Below are 18558 nucleotides of genomic sequence, written 5' to 3' on the forward strand. Positions count from 1 at the left end.
TGTTAATAAAGGTTTTTCAAAACTTGTTTTCAAAGTGATTAAAAGTCGAACTTTGTCTTATACAATACTTTATTCGTTTTTGTTTATATGCATAATTGTAACGCAACTATCGTTTACGTTTTCAATTTCATTTTGCTAGCATCTGGTAATATATGCCAAAAGTGCATCCAGTTTAAAAAATTAGTCGGAAACATCAGTTGAAGAAGATACAAATTGATGTATACGCTCAGTAAAATCATTATATACTAATTAAACTTACTCATAGAACTTGGTTATCAAACACAACAACGTAATAATTGGGATAGGCTAAAGAATATCGGTTGTTACTAATAAAATCGGTAACGTTTAAGTGCAATTTGAAATTGTTTTTCAGTTTGTCTTGTTTGTTTTGCATTTAAATTGATTGCTTGCTATGTTCTTTAATCAAAAACTTTGATCAATATTACTTTCTTAGATTGCGTTGTATTTTGGAAATTTAACAATATGCGCTTAATTTGTTCTCTTTTATTTGCTTTTCATACATTAACAAGTAACATTGTTGCTGAAATTTATTTTTAGCTTCAATTAAAAACACAATATTTTATTTACCTTCGCAACACAATGATATTTTTGATATATACTAATTTTAATAATTTTTCGTAATATTCATATGTGGTTTACAAAAAGATGCTGGCACTATATATGCCATCACAAATAAACAAAAAATATATATATATTTTTTTGTTGTTGTAAGTACAGTGGAATGCATTAAAAACAAAAGTTTCTTTAATACTTAACAAAGATATATTGCCAGTAGACGGATTGTGTTTGCTTGCTGTTAAAAATACAGAGTAGAAAATGAATAAAATAAATAAATATGTTTTTTTTGTTCGCATTTTGAAGAGAATTTCCTCGTCCCCCGACTTCTCTGTGTAAAAATTAGAGTTACGAAGTTACAATTGGTATTTCGTTTTCATTAACTATTGCTGTTCACAGTACACACGTATGCATATGTCGATCTTTTGCTGTCGCCTTTAAAAACCATGCTCTGCTCTCTAATACTAACACACACACATTTTACATTAGAGTTTATATATGCTTAGATATTATAGATTGATTCACTTGAAATATATACTCCCATACTCGGCCTCCTCCGCCGCACACCGTTCCTGCCTAGTAGAATGAACATGAAATTTCTCCATTGTAGTGTTAAACCTTTAAAAATTATATATTTTCATATCTGATGCACGTATTGTTAGCTTAAAAAGTTCTTGTTGCATTCTCGCGGGATCGTTATCCCTAAGTTTCGTGGTGAAAAGTCTTGCATTGAGTTATGAAATGGTTTATCTTTTGCTTGCATAAAGTTCGCCTGGCTGCCTAGGTGCTTAAATAGTAAAGTAATCGTTTAGTGTAATACTTGCAACTTGTGACAGTTTTTGTTTTGTTTTGCTTCGGCTATTGCTTTTGCCTTTGCTTTTTATATAATAAATATACTTTGCTTTTGAAAGTTGTGTCTGTTGTTGAGAAAGGATTATATAGATTGTATATTATGAAATTTATATTCTTGGAATCGTTTTTAATTTTCTTAGTTGCTCTGCTTTTTGTTGTTGCTGTGTGGCTCATTGTTGTTGTCTGTTGTTTTTTCTAATTCGTTATTTTAATTAGTTCAATGGAAGGCAAAACATGTGCTGCAGTAGACTTTTATTATTATTTGCTTGCATTTGATTATTATGAATGTTATTGTTACCATTATGATGAAGTTGTTGCTGCTGTTGCTGCTGGTGTTGATGCTGCTGAAGTTGCTGCAGCTGCTGATGTTGCTGCTGCTGCTGCTGCTGTTGTGAGTATGCTGAATGGGGTTGATATTGCTGCTGCTGCTGGCGATAATGTTGCTGCTGGCTGAGATTGTTATTGCTGCTAACTGATCCACCAGCTCCCGCTGCGCTGTTCAAATGCAGGAGACTCAAATCGTCAGCCACGGAATCGTAATCACTGGAATCCTCGCCGTAGAGCTAAGAAGAAAGGCACTTATTACTTTAAAACCGGATATATACTTAGGTGGATCACTTACCCGCATGTTATACGGATGTAAGTCGCACATTTCGTGGTGTCAGACGCAATCCTCCAGGGACATCAGCAAGGGGTTCACATACTCAAAGCCCTCGAACTCGGATTGATCAATATTGTCAATGACATGACTGAGAGTTAAAGAAAATCATTGTGAATTAGCCATTTCACTAGTTGCAAGTCGTTCGAATAGATAGATAAAAGTTAGGGTCATCTTGGATCTCAACTTACTCATCATCCGGGGTCAACTGTACGGCCTCGCCGGTGAACTCGGGCGGGAAATTGGCCAGGTCGCGATCTGAGTCTAAGCGTGGCTTGAATGGTGGCGTGACCTGTTTGCGCTCAAGCTGCGTGATATAGGGTGTGCATGAGGATAGTAGAAATCATAATCGATTAGGAAAAACTCCCAGCCAATGGGCAAACATAAAACATTTTTCTCCATTATGTCGGTGCGGCTTGAGCATGATTATGACGATGGTAAAATTCACTTCGGATTCGGATTCGGATTCAGTAAAGACAGATAGAGAGGATCAATGGATGATATAATGCGGCTGATCGATAGGAACATTTACCTGCCGTTAGTCTGGATGCTAAGCTAAGATTTACGGGGATTTATCTCATGCAAGGAATACGAAAAGAACTAGCACAACTTGCCATCTTTCGGATTTGGGGGGGGAACTCGGTATGACTTACGGATCATCTGGCGTTAGTACAGCCGGTTCTTGGGTAAATTGCACATCAAAGTTGCTTGTCACATAGGGATCTCCCGTGTCTATGTTCGGTATATAAGGCGGTTGCACCTCCTTTTGAGCTATCTTTAACGCGCAATCAATCGTATACGTAATAATAGATATCATTAATATCCAAGGTAATAAAGAAAATGCTCGGTATTGATTGCCTCATTATCGGCCAACTTGATACCAACAGCAATATAAACAAAAGTAAATAAAACCAGTAACTTTACAACTGACCTATGTGGAAACGATGGTCTCAGTCTAATCTTTTTATAATGTAACACATGGGTTTTCTTCACATTCTATCACCTTCTACTACAAATACCTATTACTATTGGTTCCTCTTACCCTGACTCATTATCATAATCACAAACAAGTTCACCAGGACACACAGAGCTAATATGAAGACAACCGCCCTTCGACTCACCAATTCCCAATCCATATTCTTAAAGAAGGGATGGCTGACGATATCCATGAACGCGGACTCCCGATGGCAGCCCAAACGGTCAGCGGGATTCTTGTTGAGGAAACCTTTTAAGACAGAGGCCGCACGAACGCTCAGCGAGCGTGGTATACGAATCGTCTTCTCCAGGATCACTTGGAACAGATAGTCCTCAGTGTTCTGCGCAAAAAACACCAATAAATTAGAATTTTTCAGAATAAATAAATATGATAACCTACCTGATCGGGATTCTCTGAGGCTCCTGCCAGATCGAACGGACTACGGCCGGCCAACATCTCGTAGAGCAAGACACCTAGTGCCCACCAGTCCACCGAGAAGCCATAGTCCTCGCCCCTCAGGATCTCGGGGGCAATGTAGTTGGGTGTACCGCAGAACGTGGAGGTGGTGTCCCCAGGTCGAATGCCCTCCTTACACATGCCGTAATCCGTAAGCTTGATGTGGCCCTCGTGATCCAGCAGTACGTTGTCCAGCTTCAAATCGCGATAAATGATGCCCTTCTCGTGAAGGAAATTCAACGCCAGACTGATCTCGGCTGCATAGAAACGGGCGTGCTCCTCGGGCAGCCGCCGTTGCCGCTGCATGTGGTACATCAAATCGCCACCGCGCACAAACTCGATGACAAAGAAGAGCCGCGAGGGCGTCTGAAAGCACGAGTGCAATCCGACCAGGAACGGGTGGTTCGAGGCCGTCTCGAACACATGCTTCTCCGTTTGCACCCAGTCGATGTCCTCGTCGTCGGTGACCAGCGCCTTCTTGATCACCTTCATGGCGTAGATGCGCCGTGTGCGTCGTAGCTCCACCATTAGCACCTTGGCATAGCTGCCGCGTCCGATGACCCGTATCAGCTCGAAGTCGTTCAGCGAATACTGGCGCTGAGTGCCCGGCTCCAATGGATCCTCCGGTGGCGGTGGCGCCACTATGTGCGCATGGTCGTGCGTCTCGCAGGCTTCGGCTCCGCCGCTCATCGCTTCGTAGGGAAGTGGCGGCAAAGGCACCGGTATAGGGTCACTGGACTCCTCCGCCCGCTCCTTGACCAGCGGCTCCGGCTGGTCGGTGCAGTGCTTCTGCACAAGCTTATGGCACTTCTTGTGCACCAACAGCTTGCACTGGATGCACTTGAAACCCTGACGGCCCAAACCCCAGATTCGATCCTGGCAGTAGGCACAGAAAGCACGCTGGAACGAAAGATTGTATTAAGTGCTAAGTTTTAAGAATTTTAAGCGTATAGGATCACTTACCCGGTTGAAACGCTTGGCCTGGAAGATGTGTCCGTTGACGCGGTACAGCTTCCGCCAGCGTCGAGCACCGCGTCGATAGATGCTGCCTGAAAAGTAAATTCAATAAATTGAATAGGCCGAAAGTTTCCTTTCTTTTCACTTTTGACAACAGCACATGTCAAATATGTGCAAATGTCAACTTAGAGAAAGCGATTACATGTGCAACGAAAGCGATATCAGATACCATAGTTTTCTGACTGCAATTTAAATTAACTTTTAAAATCCTAAACATTTAACGCTTTTTAAGAAAGTGCGCGTGTTTAAAATCAAAATACTGGCCGTGAAAAGCGGCATAATGAGTCAAACGATCGATGAATCAATAGCAAGTGGTAATCTCTAGTCGTTTTATTTATATTGCAAAGTTCGCTGTTCGAGCAGTTATCGTTTGCATTAAATATATTTAAAATCAGTTACTTTAGCAAATACTTACGATCTTCGCCATCGCAAGACAATCCCGGCGCTTGAGGAACATTGGGGAATACTGAAAGACAAAGGAGAATGGAGAATCGTTAGCCACTTTACACCACTCATATTATTAATTTATATTTTGAAACATAAAGTAAACATTCAATATTGGTCACGTCAGCCAGTTGTGGTAATGGCAGTGCATGCTTACGGCAGGCTAGTTTGCCCATCGGGTAAATATCTTTTCTGCGCTGGTCGCTTATCAATTTAATGGGGATTTTGCTATGCGATTTTCGATTTTTACTTATAAACGGATTCTTGCCGAGCCACATGGACGTGTTGTACTGCGTCGAGAGGCCTGTTAACATGTCAGCACCCACTCCTCGACTGAACCAATCCGATTTCCAAACACTGGTAGTTCCTTATCTCAGTGCCACGCACCATATAGAGAGTATAATGGAGCGGGAGTGGGAGATACTGGACTGACTACTGAAGTAACCCGAGCGATACACATACATATACAGTTATGACTGGAGCACGGGGGAGATACTTCGCTCTTTTCCGAGTAATGTTAATTAAGCTTTTCCGGCAGACCACCAGCCATCAATTGAGACCAATTGTTCAGCTATCAGATAGATTCTCCGCCAACAATCGCTCATCGCTCATTCATAATTCAATTAAAGTGTCGTCCCAGGGAGCCTAGGGTTCAATAAATTCTCGCCTGTCCGTCGGCAAGGTTAATATTCAGATAGATTCTCACACATGTCCGCACATTGCCTCATGCCTTGCATTGACCTAGAATTTTAGTTTTCTCTTTCCCAACTAGTGTTTTGCTTATCAATTGTGATAGGACCCACACCGTTTGTTTGAACTGCGCTCTTGTTTTTGCTATTTTTGTTTAGCCGGTTCTTATTTATATGCCGTGTAAATGCCTTGCTGGTCAGATAAGGCGGCCACAATTCATAGAGTGAGTAGGGCCATGGGGAAGCACAGTTAAAAACAATCGCCGCGATATGCAATATTAGTCATAAGGCTGGGGGAGGAGGTGAGGCTCAACAATCTGAAGGTCGCAGCGGAAGGGTGCTATTATTGTTTGGTATCAGAGATCGCACAACATATATTATCAAAAAGTCCATTTTTGGCCATGAGTTGAGTTGGTTAGGAAAGTTAAAAAGCTTCTCAGTTTGGTGTTTTTAAGTATTCACTTTAAACAAAGTCACACAATTGAAGTTAGCATTAATGAGTTGCACCCTTAGTTGATCTTTATGGAATCCGCATTGATTAATTGGCAATTTAAATGAGACTCTTCACTAACACGATGCTCCGCCGCTCATAAAAGTGGCCGTTTGTGTGCTGTATATTTGGGCCGCCTCGCAGAAGCCACTCCAGATGATCATTTTTGTGATGCTCGTTTGTTGGGTGGGTGGTGTGGAAGGGTGCCGATTCGGATGAGTGGCCAGTTCAGGGGTCACTGGAGCCCAGTTGAAGCACTTGAGATACGCTCTCGAAAACGCGCGAAGCGTCGTCACGCCGCGACTTTCAGCTACGAACTGAGTTCGCGACTTTTCAGCCCAAGAAGCATGGGCAAAAAACTAAAAGAATCAACTGAGAAAACCGAGGAGCAGAAAAACCGAGAACCAGAACCAAACCGAAACCAAAACCAAAAGCCACAACAAAAGAACAATAAAAGCAAGTGCCTCAAGTGGCCGATTGAATTGTCACCGATTGGGAGCAAGTGAGAGCGCGACGAATGGCTTCGCCGATAAGATCGGACTGGTAATTCCATAAAATTAAGTACAACGCTGGCGGTGGAAAATCAATAGTTTATTGCAAAAAATAAATATGGATAAGCACCAATTTATGGCACTTTATTCGTAGTGTTTCTGTTAGCCCTGGAGTTTTTAAAGCCATAAAGGCAGTAGCTTCCCGGCACACAGGATTTGAACTAAAGCCAACATTTGCCTAAATAACATAAGCCATAAATAATAGTTTAATGTTTCTCTACAGTGACTTTGCAAATGTTTTGGTTTTAATTAAGATTTGACATTCCAATAATGGCTTATGTGCCATTTTAGTTGCCAGAAACACGCATAACTAAATGGAAAGTAATACTATTATATTAAGTTTAACTTGAAAATCAAATACGAAATTATCGAAACAAGAAGTTATATCTTAACTTAATACCTTAGGATAAGAACTTACAAATAAATGGTACTTAAAGAATTATAATAAAACAAATAACAACGAACTTAAATAGCATTCTGAGTATTGTTTAACTCCCCCAACAAGATGCCGATTCCATTTACCTGTCGCATAGGCCGGCTCGATCTCCTCCTCCGATTGAAGCTGGTGCTGTGACATCTGCTGCGAGGACGCTGCCACGCCCATCGGCACAGTGGGTATGGGCACGGGTATGGGCAATCGCTCGTAGTGGATGCACTCGTGATGATACTGCTGATGATGATGGCCATGTCCATTGTGGATCGTGCCCAGGACACTGCTCCTTCCCCCGATGCTTCCGCCCGCGATGCTACCGCCACCGCATCCGTTCAGACCACTCCCGGCACTGCCGCTGTGGTGACTGTGATGGTAGTCTATCAGCATGCCCGGCATGCCCACCGCCATGGAAGCACTGCTCATGGTGCCCGGTACTCCTCCGCCGCCGCCGCCGCTGCTGCCACCGCCCGAGTCATCCGTCGTGGTGGTGTTTGTATTGTGACATCTGCTCGAGCACCTGCCCAGCGATCCGCTGCCGGCGCTGTGGTGACCCAAGCTGCCCATATGGCCCGGATGACCCATGACCAGCATACCGCCCATGATGGATCCGCCGCAGCCCTGACTGGAATCCGATCCGGAGTCGTGACCCTGGCACACGGCACCCGCCGATCCCGGACGACTGAGCGATGTATGTGGCGGTGTCACCGATGCCGTCGTCTGCATATAATGATGCGTATACGGGTGCGGATGCGGCACATCGTAGTCACCAGTGTCGATGTGTCCGGCCGACATCATGCCAATGCTGCCCGTACTTCCTGTGCCCACGCCCACTCCCACGCCGCCCTGCAAACAGCCCAGCGATCCGTGGGCACTGCCATGATGACTGTGACTGTGGTGGCTGCCATGGTGACTCCCGTGGGCACTGCCACTCCGGCTGTGCATCGATACGCCCCGGGTCAGCGTGTTGTTCGCCGACTGAATGGAACTGACCACCGCTCCGCGGCACATGATGTCCGACAGCTGGTTGGCCTGAATGTCAAAGTACTTGGACTGGATTATGTTCGAAATCGGAATGGGATGAGAACAGAATGGATAACCAGGTCAGTGATAGGGGTTTAAGCCAGAATTTTGGTTCGAACTCAGCTTGAAGTTGAAACAATGATCGGGTATAAGGAAGTGTTGTATCCAAGCCATGACAGTCATTTATGTTTTACGATAAGAACAAATCTATAAGTGCTTTAATTTCCAAAGATAGGCAGTAAACAATGGAAATAATTATCTGCTCGTTATTACGTCATTAGTTTATGAATATTACAGGTTTATAAAAAGAAAGACTGAGTAATCTATGGGCGTATACATTTTCCTAAGTTGCAAAAACCAAATTTGTACAAATGAGCAATCTATATTTAATTGATGGGCTACAATTACAAATATGACTAAGCCATCTGAACTATAAAAGTATAAAGTTGGACTTGGATACTCATTGAAATACCCCAATAACTCCATTTGTTTTCTTCAAGCTGAGTTCTGGATGAAGATGTAAGCCCCAATGATCCGAATACCTGTGGACTGTCCAGCTGGTCGAGCGATTGTCTCCGAGCGGCGTAATCCAGGTGAGTCATCAGTTGCTGCGCCGCTGGGCAATTCTTATTGGAGTGCAGGTGCTGCTGCGAGGACGTGAGCATCGGCGGAGGTGGCGGCGTAATGGAGCCGCACGGAGATCCCGGACAAGGACTCGAGCAGCGGGAACGACAGGTGGGGCTGTAGCACAAGTTGCCACTGCCCTGCTGATTGGCCGACGGTGTGCTGGGGCAGGTCTGCGATTGCTGTTGCTGCTGCGTTTGCTGCTGCTGCTGGTGCTGTTGCGGCAGGCAGGGCTGCTCCTCCTCCTCCTCCTGCTGCACTATGTTGACCGGAAGTGGTGCACATTGCGTCAGGCGGCGCGGCGATCGTCCACGATCCACAGTCGTGGCGGACCAATAGCCCCAGGCCATTTTGGTTTACTTGAACAATTTTTCACTTCGCGTCGCGCTTATTGCGTTTAAGTTCACTAAGCTATCGCTTCGTTTGGTTTTGATTTTGCTCGAATTTGATTTTGCTTATTTGCTAAGTTTGTTTGCACTGGACTTGATTCTGCGATTAATTAACACAAGATTAAATTAGCTTACGCACTGTAAAATGCAAGTGGGGGAACTAGTAAGGCATAAATGAAAGTTGTACTCCAAATCGAGTTTTTATGTGCATTGCTTTTAAGCTTGCTTTGTTATCAAGGTCATTACAAGATTAAGTAGCATTGATTTGTAATATTTAAGAAGTATTTGTTTTTCGCATATAATTCGTTATAAGTCAATCTTTATTTCACTTCAACTTGATTTACTCCATTGCCAGCGTTGCTTGACTAAGTGCCACCAATATTTCTACTTAGCATAACCCCCCTCTTAAGTGGAGCGTATAAAAAATTGGATACAGTGGGGAGAAACTCGCAGCGGGGGGCGGAGAAAGTAAATCGCGAAGGAAAGCGGAACAAGGTCCCAGTTGCAATTACAGTTACATGGCGCACCAAACTATGCAATGCAAAGTTTCAAAGCCAAACGACAGGCGGCGTGTCCCCCACTCCGCCCACTTCGCTGATCTCGCAGTTCGTAATGATTGATTAAAAGAAAAACTCAGACACACACAAGGATATGGCCGTGAGAAGGGCGTTGGGCGGTGGGTGGTGGAAGAGGGGATATCGGATAGGGACGAGGGGAGGTGGGCGTTTGGCTATGGGCGTGGCCGGTTGCAGACGCCGCAGAAACCACACCTAAAAAAAATATATAAATTGTGTAATAATGGGAAAGACAAGAGAGAAACGAGCGGGGAAACCGAGAGAAATGCAGGCCGAACAGCTGACAACTCTGTCAGGACACCCACACACACACACACAAGAAACAGTCGCTTGGAGAAATTGGTAACACACACAGAGACACACGGCTGCGACAATCACAAACAATTTAACCCAAGTCAAACGAGCGCACAAGTTGCTGCAAATTGACAAAGGCGTGAAAGGCAGCCAAGAGCGAGCGAAAATTATTGAGTAGGTGGGAGAGAAAGCGCCGAAGAAAGCAACGAAAAGCCAGAGAGAGAGAGAGCGAAAATCGGTCGACGCGCGCAGGGAAATTTGCTCGCAATCGCCCTTTTAAGTATGCAATCTTCTGTTGCCATTCCTACATTTCCACCATGTACAGTGAAGACTCTGTGCAGTAAACTCGAAGGTTTTCATTAAAAAGATTTTGTTTTTTCTTGTAGTAGTTATAGAAACATTTGAAATATAAGTAGAAATAATTTAAAAAAATAATAATAAAAAAAAATTTTAATTTCTAAAGAAAAGATAACTCATAATCATAATACGTAATGCTGATAGGAGTTCGTCTACCAAGCTATCATAATGTGATTAAACACGTCCATTCTCTTGAGCGCACACTGTATTCCACTGAAAGGCGAACCCACCGATGCAGTCAAGTGTAAACAGAAAATTTTCTTCAAGTGTATTGGTAGGTCACATCGCAATCGCTTGTTGTTTAGACAATTGAAATTAAGCACTCCACTTTCATGCATAATTCGCATGATTAACGAGGGTCGAAGTGGGTCGAAAAGGGGGTGGGGCGAGGTCCTTAGGTGGACAGCATCCACTTGACACAAGAGCCTTGTCGTGACAAGGCAAGCAGATCCCTTTGTTTGGCACTCATTTTCTCGGCTTTTTCTTTGTTTTCCACGCTATCTGCTGATGATGCAGTCTCTGGTGACTGAAGGGGCTGCACAAAAAGAGGATCCGATGCATTTTCGAATTAAATTTAGCCAGCCCCCTTCAACTCATCCTGTTCCCTGTCGCCCATTCCCCTCTTTTGCACTGGCTCTATGCTTCAGCGTTTGCTAAATATAAACACTCCGCCGGCATTGTTTTCCCTGCAATTGGAGCATGAATATTGGTTGCCTGCTTGTTTGTCCAGGATGGGAACAGAGCATCCCAAACAACCCAACGGTCCAGCCACCTACACCATGCCCTTACTGGCTCCATCCATAGAAACCCTCTTTGTTGGAATAACCAAAGTCCTAAAATCCCACAGCTCTAAGCTAGATTAAAGCTGATTTACAAACAAGAAAATTATTTAACAAGCTTAAAGTACAAGCTTTGTTTTAAAGTTTTTAAGCCGATTAGTCAATAACTGGATATGGAAAGTGCCCACAATAGATGTCTTTAAATCCTATTCTATTTATACTTCTTGATTTGAATTTGTTAAGTTTAAGTTAAGTTTTCTGCTATTTGTTTTTGATAATTAAATATATTTTCACTGCATGGCCTAATAAAAATGCCGTAATATATGTTTAATCTGAATAAATCGGATTTTTTGGAGCAAAAAGCTATTGATTAGATATTCCCAATAGCTATTGTTTATTCTTTACTGCGCCATTCAAGAATTTCAATGGCCTAAATAAGCACACGGCTGCTTACATCAGAAACCCATCAAATTTGGATATTTAGCCCGCCACGCCCCGAATTATTGACCATTCCAGCGCCCCAATCATCCGCCCACTCTTGAACTTTGGCACAGGAAGCGTTGTGGAGACGGATCATAACGATAAACATAAGCAGGCGATGTTCGCCAGAAGTACTGCGGCACCATCTTTGGGCCACCAGATACCAGATACCCGGACCAGAGGCATCAATAGTTAAACATCAATTTGGCTTTTCCGAGTGACGTCAAGCGGGGCAAGTTGCCGCCACCTGCCGCCCACCTCGACCTCCAATGGATATAAAATTTCACACAGCTTAAAAAAGAGAAAAGCGGCAAAATGGAAATGCCATAAAGTTTCAACTCACAGAAAGAATGCCCATCTGCGAAATGTACCTTAAAACGTGAATAAAGACGCTAGTTTATTCTATAAATATTAAAAACTTCATGGATTGATAAAAATTATATTATAACAGTGAGCAAAAGAGAGGACTTTAATATCTGCAACTTTTGTGTAAGTGCAATTTAAGCAAATTTAAATAAAATGTATAGATTCTGACTCGAGAAGCTTAAGGTTTAAGCATTAGGTCATCAAAGTGGTCTAATAACACAACATAATTATTTATACAATATAATTAAAGCTTTTTCTCGCTGCATCACCGATATGATATAGGCATCCGAAATGAGGCATATATGCCCACCAACCATCCTGCCTCCCAAATCCGTACCCTCTCACTGATCCCCGAACCATACCGAAATGGGCTTTCTTGTTTGCTGAACTAACAATAATTTCATTAAGCCCAATGGCATCATTAAAATTTGCCCAACAATCATAATGGGGCCAGCTAGCAAGCGAACTGGGTACCGAATCTCCCAGAGGCTGCATAGGCAAACCTAAAATAAAAAATAAAGGAACACAGACCAAAAACAGAACCCCAGGGTACCCAAAAAACAGTGGGGAAAAAACAGTGGAAATTTGCTGATTTAACTTTGGCAAAAGGAGGCGCACACACACACCTGGTTCGAGTGAAAGCCTTCGGGCCAAAAAGAAACGAACAAGTTTAAATGGCAGGGCGACAGCTTGGCCAGCAAAACGCTTTCCGCAAAGAATAAAAGGAAATTGTTTCGCCCTGCAGCTTCTTCCTAGCCCACTGACTCATATTATATACATATGTACATAAATATATATAGTATATGTGCATATATGTCTTACATATATATATGTATGCATACGAAATGGATCCATCTTCTCTATATAGTATAGTCGGTTTGGGCCAAGTTTGGGCAACCAGACCGGTCGCCGAGATGCAAGAAGCGCTTGATGAAGTGCAAATGCCTGAGGTCAAGTTTAGGGTGGGGATTCTCGCACACCATCACACCCGCACACACACTGCCTCATTTTGCGTCATATGTGTTTGCAAGTGTGTGTGGTTTTGTTTGCCAGTGTCTGGCGCACAGCAGCCAAAAAATTTGGGGAAAAAAGTGAACAGCGTGATGCAGAAAAAAATGTAGGGGAACCCACAAAAATGGAAATCAATTCTTTCATTTTTTTTTATAGTGGTTGCTTCCCTTTGTCAAAGTGCAAAATGATAGAGGCACAGGATATGGTATGTTTTTAAAGCGTTCTATAACTTTAGTTGTAATGCCCAGAGGTATTTAAAATTAAAAAAAAATGCTTAGTGGTTGGGATTTTACTTAATTTTCGTTTTGTATTTTACGCTTTCATACTTAAAGAAAGTGTATAAAAATAAAAAGTTTGATAATACAAACTAATATATTCAATTGTCTCGTTTAACAACCATGAATTTGCCTCAAATGTTCATTTTTGGCAATCCTTAAAAATTTGTTTGCTTATTTATACTTTATAAAGGGGTAAATTATAATCTTGCAAAATATATTGATTTTGCGAGATAGGGCCATAAATACCATCTTCACATCTCTGGGGTAACTCTTTCATAAAGTTCTTACTTCATTAGCAGCCCCAAAAAAACGTTCATTAAAGAAACATTCACAAAATTATGTTAATCATTCACGTCCATTGCCTTTCCACCACCCCATTTTCCGCCCCTTCTCTCAGCGGAAAATTGTATGGCAACTAATCAGAAATGTACGACAACTTCGGCAGAACAGTCAAAAAATATTGCACAGGGCCAATTGATTTTTTCCGCAAGATTTTCGGGACTTGCCGAAGAGCGAGTGGAAATGTTTAAGAAAATAATTATATGGAATTATGTTGTTCACTGATTTGTACTCCTTTCCGACATACAACTTCGATTTTTCCGCTTTCTTTTGTTAATTCACAGCGCAGAAACTCGATTTGCCGTTTAGCTGTGCAAAATCATGTATATTTGTATACATATATATGTATATATATCTATAATTATGTATTTGTTTGTAAGGCCCGGGGAGTTATATATTCGAATCGAAATCCGCACGGCACTTCCACACAGGCGAGCGGCCAACGCGCGAGTGAAATGCCGATGCAGAGAAGTATGCTAGGGAAATTTTTCGGGGAGAAAGTAGCGGAAGCCATGGAGAAAGCTATTGAGAGCGAGTCTCGGCGAATGGAAAAGGAAAGAGCAAGAGCGAAAAAGAAACTAGATATTTTGAGAAAAAAGTTTTGTTCTTTCAGTTTCTTAGTACACGTTTTTAATGAATGACTCAAAAGAATTATTCTTAAAAAAATTATTATTTTTATTTTACTACAATTTACTTTAGGTAAGCTATTTTGTTATAACTTCTCGAAGATGAAAAAGATTATTTTCAATAACAATTTCTTATTCCAGCAAGAAAACATGAAACTCTAAGGTTAGAAATCTATAATCTTGCATTACAATTTCACCGGATCCGTTCAGATGGATGAAGGTGATCCAAATAATCCGGAACTGAATGGGGCAGATGTTACTAAAATTCAGCCCTCGTCCGAGAAAAAGAAAATTGCCCTTCCCCGTTCTTCCTAGCACCAAACAGCAGCGTTGGCCTTGTGAATATACTTTACTTTTCGAGAGAGAGAGAGAGGAGAGAGAGCGCAAATAAAAGCCGCAGACCGGCGCTTTAGCATTGCCATCATAGATTCAATGGATGGCAATACCTTTCTCTTTGGCTCAGCTGTTTTTTGTGGCATCTGGGGAAATGCTCTCTCGCTCTTTCTCTGTCTTTCCCTCTATTCTCTGCTGGCCATCGCTGTCTCGCTCTTGGGTAATGGCATCTTGTGTATCGACCTTATGAGCTGCAAAAAAAGTTCTTCGGACCTGGACAAAAGTTTTTCATGTACATATGCATATGTGTGTGTGTGTGTGTGTGCCGGACAGCGTTGCCATATTGCAGGCGCATAAATTATACCGTTAGCTTACAGATTCTAACTTTTTGTATTGCTTTGTTTTTGGGGAGCTGCAGAGGTTTTTGCTGGGCGGAGATGAAGCCGGAAGGTGAAGCGAAACTGTACGGAAACACACTTTCCAACATAAAAAAAAAATTGCTAACAAAATTAAAAAAAAAGAAACCAAAAAACAAGAGAAGCAACAACAGAGAAGTCAAAACAAGGGCTTGTAGAAATTCAAAACACACACACACCAACAGCCATTTACTAATCAACACAACAACAATAAGCACACAAACAGAAAACATGTTCGGCATACAAACACACAGACAGGACATCCTAACATATGCAGGAGTGCGTGTAACGGTAACGTAATACCTTGACAATGTCCCTCTCCCTTACGCACACACTCACAGTCGCAGGAAGACACACGCACACAGAATGCTTTTAATACATTTTAAGCCGCATTTTTTCACACGTGGCCACATAACACAAGAATAAAAACAAGAAAGAATGAGACTGTCAAGTGTTGCGACAGGTAAGCTACCCACTACCAGGCAATTGAATATTTAAGTAGCATAATATTTGGGATATGTCTTGAAAATTAATGTGGGTGAATGAAGAACTTGGTTTGAACGAATACAGCATACCCCTTGAAAAGTACCGGGTATGCAGCAAACAACAACCAACATGTTGTCCCTACACAATGTTCTTTTTTGTCATTCGGAGATATGTACATATGTGAAGGTGGAATGGCCACAAAATATCAGGAAGCCTGCTCCGCAGAACAAAAACAAAGCCGCATAAAAAGGGTAGCGGAAACTGTAACACCCTCTCCATCAAACCCCCACACCACCTACGAACTTTGTTTAGTGCGACTGGCAGTTATCATATCTGCTGGCCGTTAGTTGCCTTTTTTCTTGTTTTGCAGACCGGTGTTCGGAAAAACCGAATGACCACAGGTATGGAATGGTTAAGGATATATGGATAACTTGGAAAATTCGAATAAGCACTACACTTTGCAAGGGATATTAATACTCACTAAAATTAAATGGTAAAAACAAGTTTGGTTACTAGGTATTATTTTATATATCTTACCCAATAAAACTAAAATGTCCTACATTCTTAGCCAAAGAAGAGTGTATTCCTTGTTTATTATGCTTTAACCTCAGGCCCTCGTTTTTTAGTAATTTACTGTACTGAAAGGGTTTTGTGTTTGTCATTCGCCGAACGAGTGTGGTAAGTGAAACCTTTTTGTTGTTGCGGCAGGCATAATTAAGCACAAAACTCGCATCAGCGTGTGCATGAGTGAGATCGCCGAAAACCGCACAACAGGAAAATTAAAATTCCAAAAAAGCTGGCGAAAACTTAAACCCACACGAAGCAAACAATTTAATTATAATGAATTATAAATGATGCCGTCGAGCCAAGATCCAAGCAGAATTTATATGCAAATAAGTCGGAGGTAGGCAAGAGTGAACAAAAGTAGAAGAACGCTGACTGCCTAAGGCAATTGCCACAAGACTCGGGCTTTTCGAGCATGCGAGTGTTCGTACGGGTTAATTAATATTTTATGTTATTAACTCGAGTGGATGACGCTGCCGTTTGGATGCCGGGAAGGCAGAAAGGCAGCCGGAAAACTCGCGGGGAAAACTCAATTTTATTGAGCCAACAAGACGCGCTCGCATTGTTTAATCAGGCTTAAATTTGCCTGCTTAAGTTATGGTAGCGAAGACGAATTGTGTTGCCGATTGGCTAATTAATTACTTGCTGCCTACCTTGCGGCGGCAGCAGTAAATCATTTCAAAACTTGGAGAATTGAACATAAAAAGAAGAGTTATTCTGTGAATGCAGATAATGTATCTTTAGTTAGATAACTAGTAGGCTTACTTTGGTTTAATTTTGCTTCCGCTCACATTGTTTTACTGACCTTATTAGATAAGTTTATCGTTTTCAATTTTAGAAGAGAACTTAAATTACAATCGAGCTTTTCCACAACCAATAACTCGACTTTCTTTTATTTATTACTCTATCAGATCTTTGCAATTCTAAATTTTAGCAGACTTACCATGAATGACTAACTGGGAATCGAAGTTCATTTCGTAAAGTCTTATGGCCTCGTCCAATTCCATTTTCGTTGATATGGTGCAGGGATCGTTTTCCTCATCTACCCATTTGATGGTAAATGGCTAAACAAAACGCTCAATGAATTACGCCTTCTTTAAATTGTATAACTTATAAAATTTTACCTGATCCAGAGGAAAGCGACAAATGTTGCGAATCTCGTAGCACAGCTCCTCGTATGAGATATTCTTGTTGACGGTGGTGATAATAATCTGGCCATTGTAGGCGGTCTTTACCGTAATACTATTGGGCGTATTGGCCATGTTCATACTGGCGCTATTCAAGCTGACGCTGCTGCCGTCGTTCAGAATTTGCGAGGGCATTTTCTGCATTTGCTAGCTGGGTATAATATTTTGATAACACGTAACACACAGAGACAAACAGATTGATAACAGAAAACTGCAAAAATAAGAATAAAAATTTACTAATTAAAAATGAAGCTGCTTACAGTAAAATAAATTTAACAGACATTTTACAATAACATATTAAACTAAAAGTAATTTATATTTGTTAGTTAAAATACAAAAATATATTTTATATTTAAAAACTATTATTTATATTTATATAGTGACTGAACTTTTTTAAGAATTTGTTGTAGAAGCTTAACTGTAAAGTGTCGTAGCTTTAACTTCAGAATCTGATAGATAAACGAACTTATGAATTTCTATTGCTCTCTCTCTCTCTCTGTTATCGTTTTCTCTTTGCGCACGAATTTGAAATCCCGCCCAAAACGAAATGTCAACTTTGACATTTGAGGCACACACACACACGCAGACGCCAATCGAACTGCATGCCACAGGTAGTTGTTGTTGCTAGCGCTGCACCAAATGCGGAGACGTTGATAAAACGAATAAGACAAAACAAACGCGAATGAATCATGCTAAACGCCCACAAAACAATAAAAGAAGAAAAGTAAGTGGAATTAGCACGCCAAAGCGAGTGTGCAAATTAGTTTATTCTTACTTCTCGCCTCTCCTTCTTTCTCCACTTACTTGGCATCCGTACATTGACCAAGGTAACTGTTAAAAGTACCCAGTTGGCCGCAACAACAACAGTGCAACAAATGAGCGAGAAAGAGAGAGAGTGGGGGCAGGGCATCGAGAGCGAGCAGGAGAGTCGCCAACCTGTTTTAACTCATTAGCATTTTTCAATTAAGACGCCGCTTTTTTAGCATTAACACTTTTTAGAAACTTAAGCTTAGTAATCGACTCACACTAGTTCCTTTAGTTTATTTAACCACAAAAAGTATGCACAAAACGCCGCACAAATATAACACAGGGACAAATCAAACAGCACGAAACATTTAAATTAAAGCCAATCACTGCGCCACATACATTTTAATTAAGACACTGTGACTCGCACTCGTTTAATTAATTGTTATGGCTTAAACGAATTAAAACTAACATTGCTATTTCTCCGTTTATTTCGTTGTGGAAGGAGAGCACAAAGCGGAGAACGCGAAGTGACAGCACAGAAAATA

At 41.6% G+C, this 18558-nt stretch overlaps 1 protein-coding gene across 5 annotated transcripts; it reads right to left on the reverse strand.

Annotated features, from left to right (window-relative positions):
* Positions 1-51: 51 nt before the first annotated feature.
* On the reverse strand, positions 52-18549 carry LOC117138287 (atypical protein kinase C). Of its 5 annotated transcripts, XM_033300263.1 has the most exons (10): positions 18292-18549; positions 17204-17477; positions 17023-17143; positions 4951-5001; positions 4482-4567; positions 3462-4418; positions 3208-3402; positions 2278-2393; positions 2051-2177; positions 52-1991 (listed from the first exon to the last, which is right to left on the reverse strand). In XM_033300263.1, the coding sequence occupies exons 2-9, from the start codon at positions 17408-17410 to the stop codon at positions 2090-2092; spliced, it is 1821 nt and encodes a 606-aa protein (XP_033156154.1). In that variant the 5' UTR covers positions 17411-17477; positions 18292-18549; the 3' UTR covers positions 52-1991; positions 2051-2089. The 5 variants fall into 5 exon arrangements, with proteins under 5 accessions (XP_033156154.1, XP_033156153.1, XP_033156152.1 ...); XM_033300262.1 differs by lacking the exons at positions 17023-17143; positions 17204-17477; positions 18292-18549 and adding exons at positions 7232-8171; positions 8705-9253; XM_033300261.1 differs by lacking the exons at positions 17023-17143; positions 17204-17477; positions 18292-18549 and adding exons at positions 7232-8192; positions 8705-9253.
* Between the last annotated feature and the right edge of the window lie 9 nt (positions 18550-18558).

Source organism: Drosophila mauritiana, chromosome 2R (assembly GCF_004382145.1).
Source record: "Drosophila mauritiana strain mau12 chromosome 2R, ASM438214v1, whole genome shotgun sequence".
NCBI lineage: Eukaryota > Metazoa > Arthropoda > Insecta > Diptera > Drosophilidae > Drosophila > Drosophila mauritiana.

What these genes read in the sequence shown, in the direction of transcription:
- LOC117138287 (XM_033300261.1), bottom strand. Translation starts at nt 9,136, where the DNA reads ATGGCCTGGGGCTATTGGTCCGCCACGACTGTGGATCGTGGACGATCG. An exon ending in ACCAGCTGGACAGTCCACAG is followed by an intron (nt 8,193 to 8,704) that starts GTATTCGGATCA and finishes AACATAATCCAG; the next exon opens with TCCAAGTACTTTGACATTCA. An exon ending in CAGTTGACCCCGGATGATGA is followed by an intron (nt 2,178 to 2,277) that starts GTAAGTTGAGAT and finishes TTTAACTCTCAG; the next exon opens with TCATGTCATTGACAATATTG.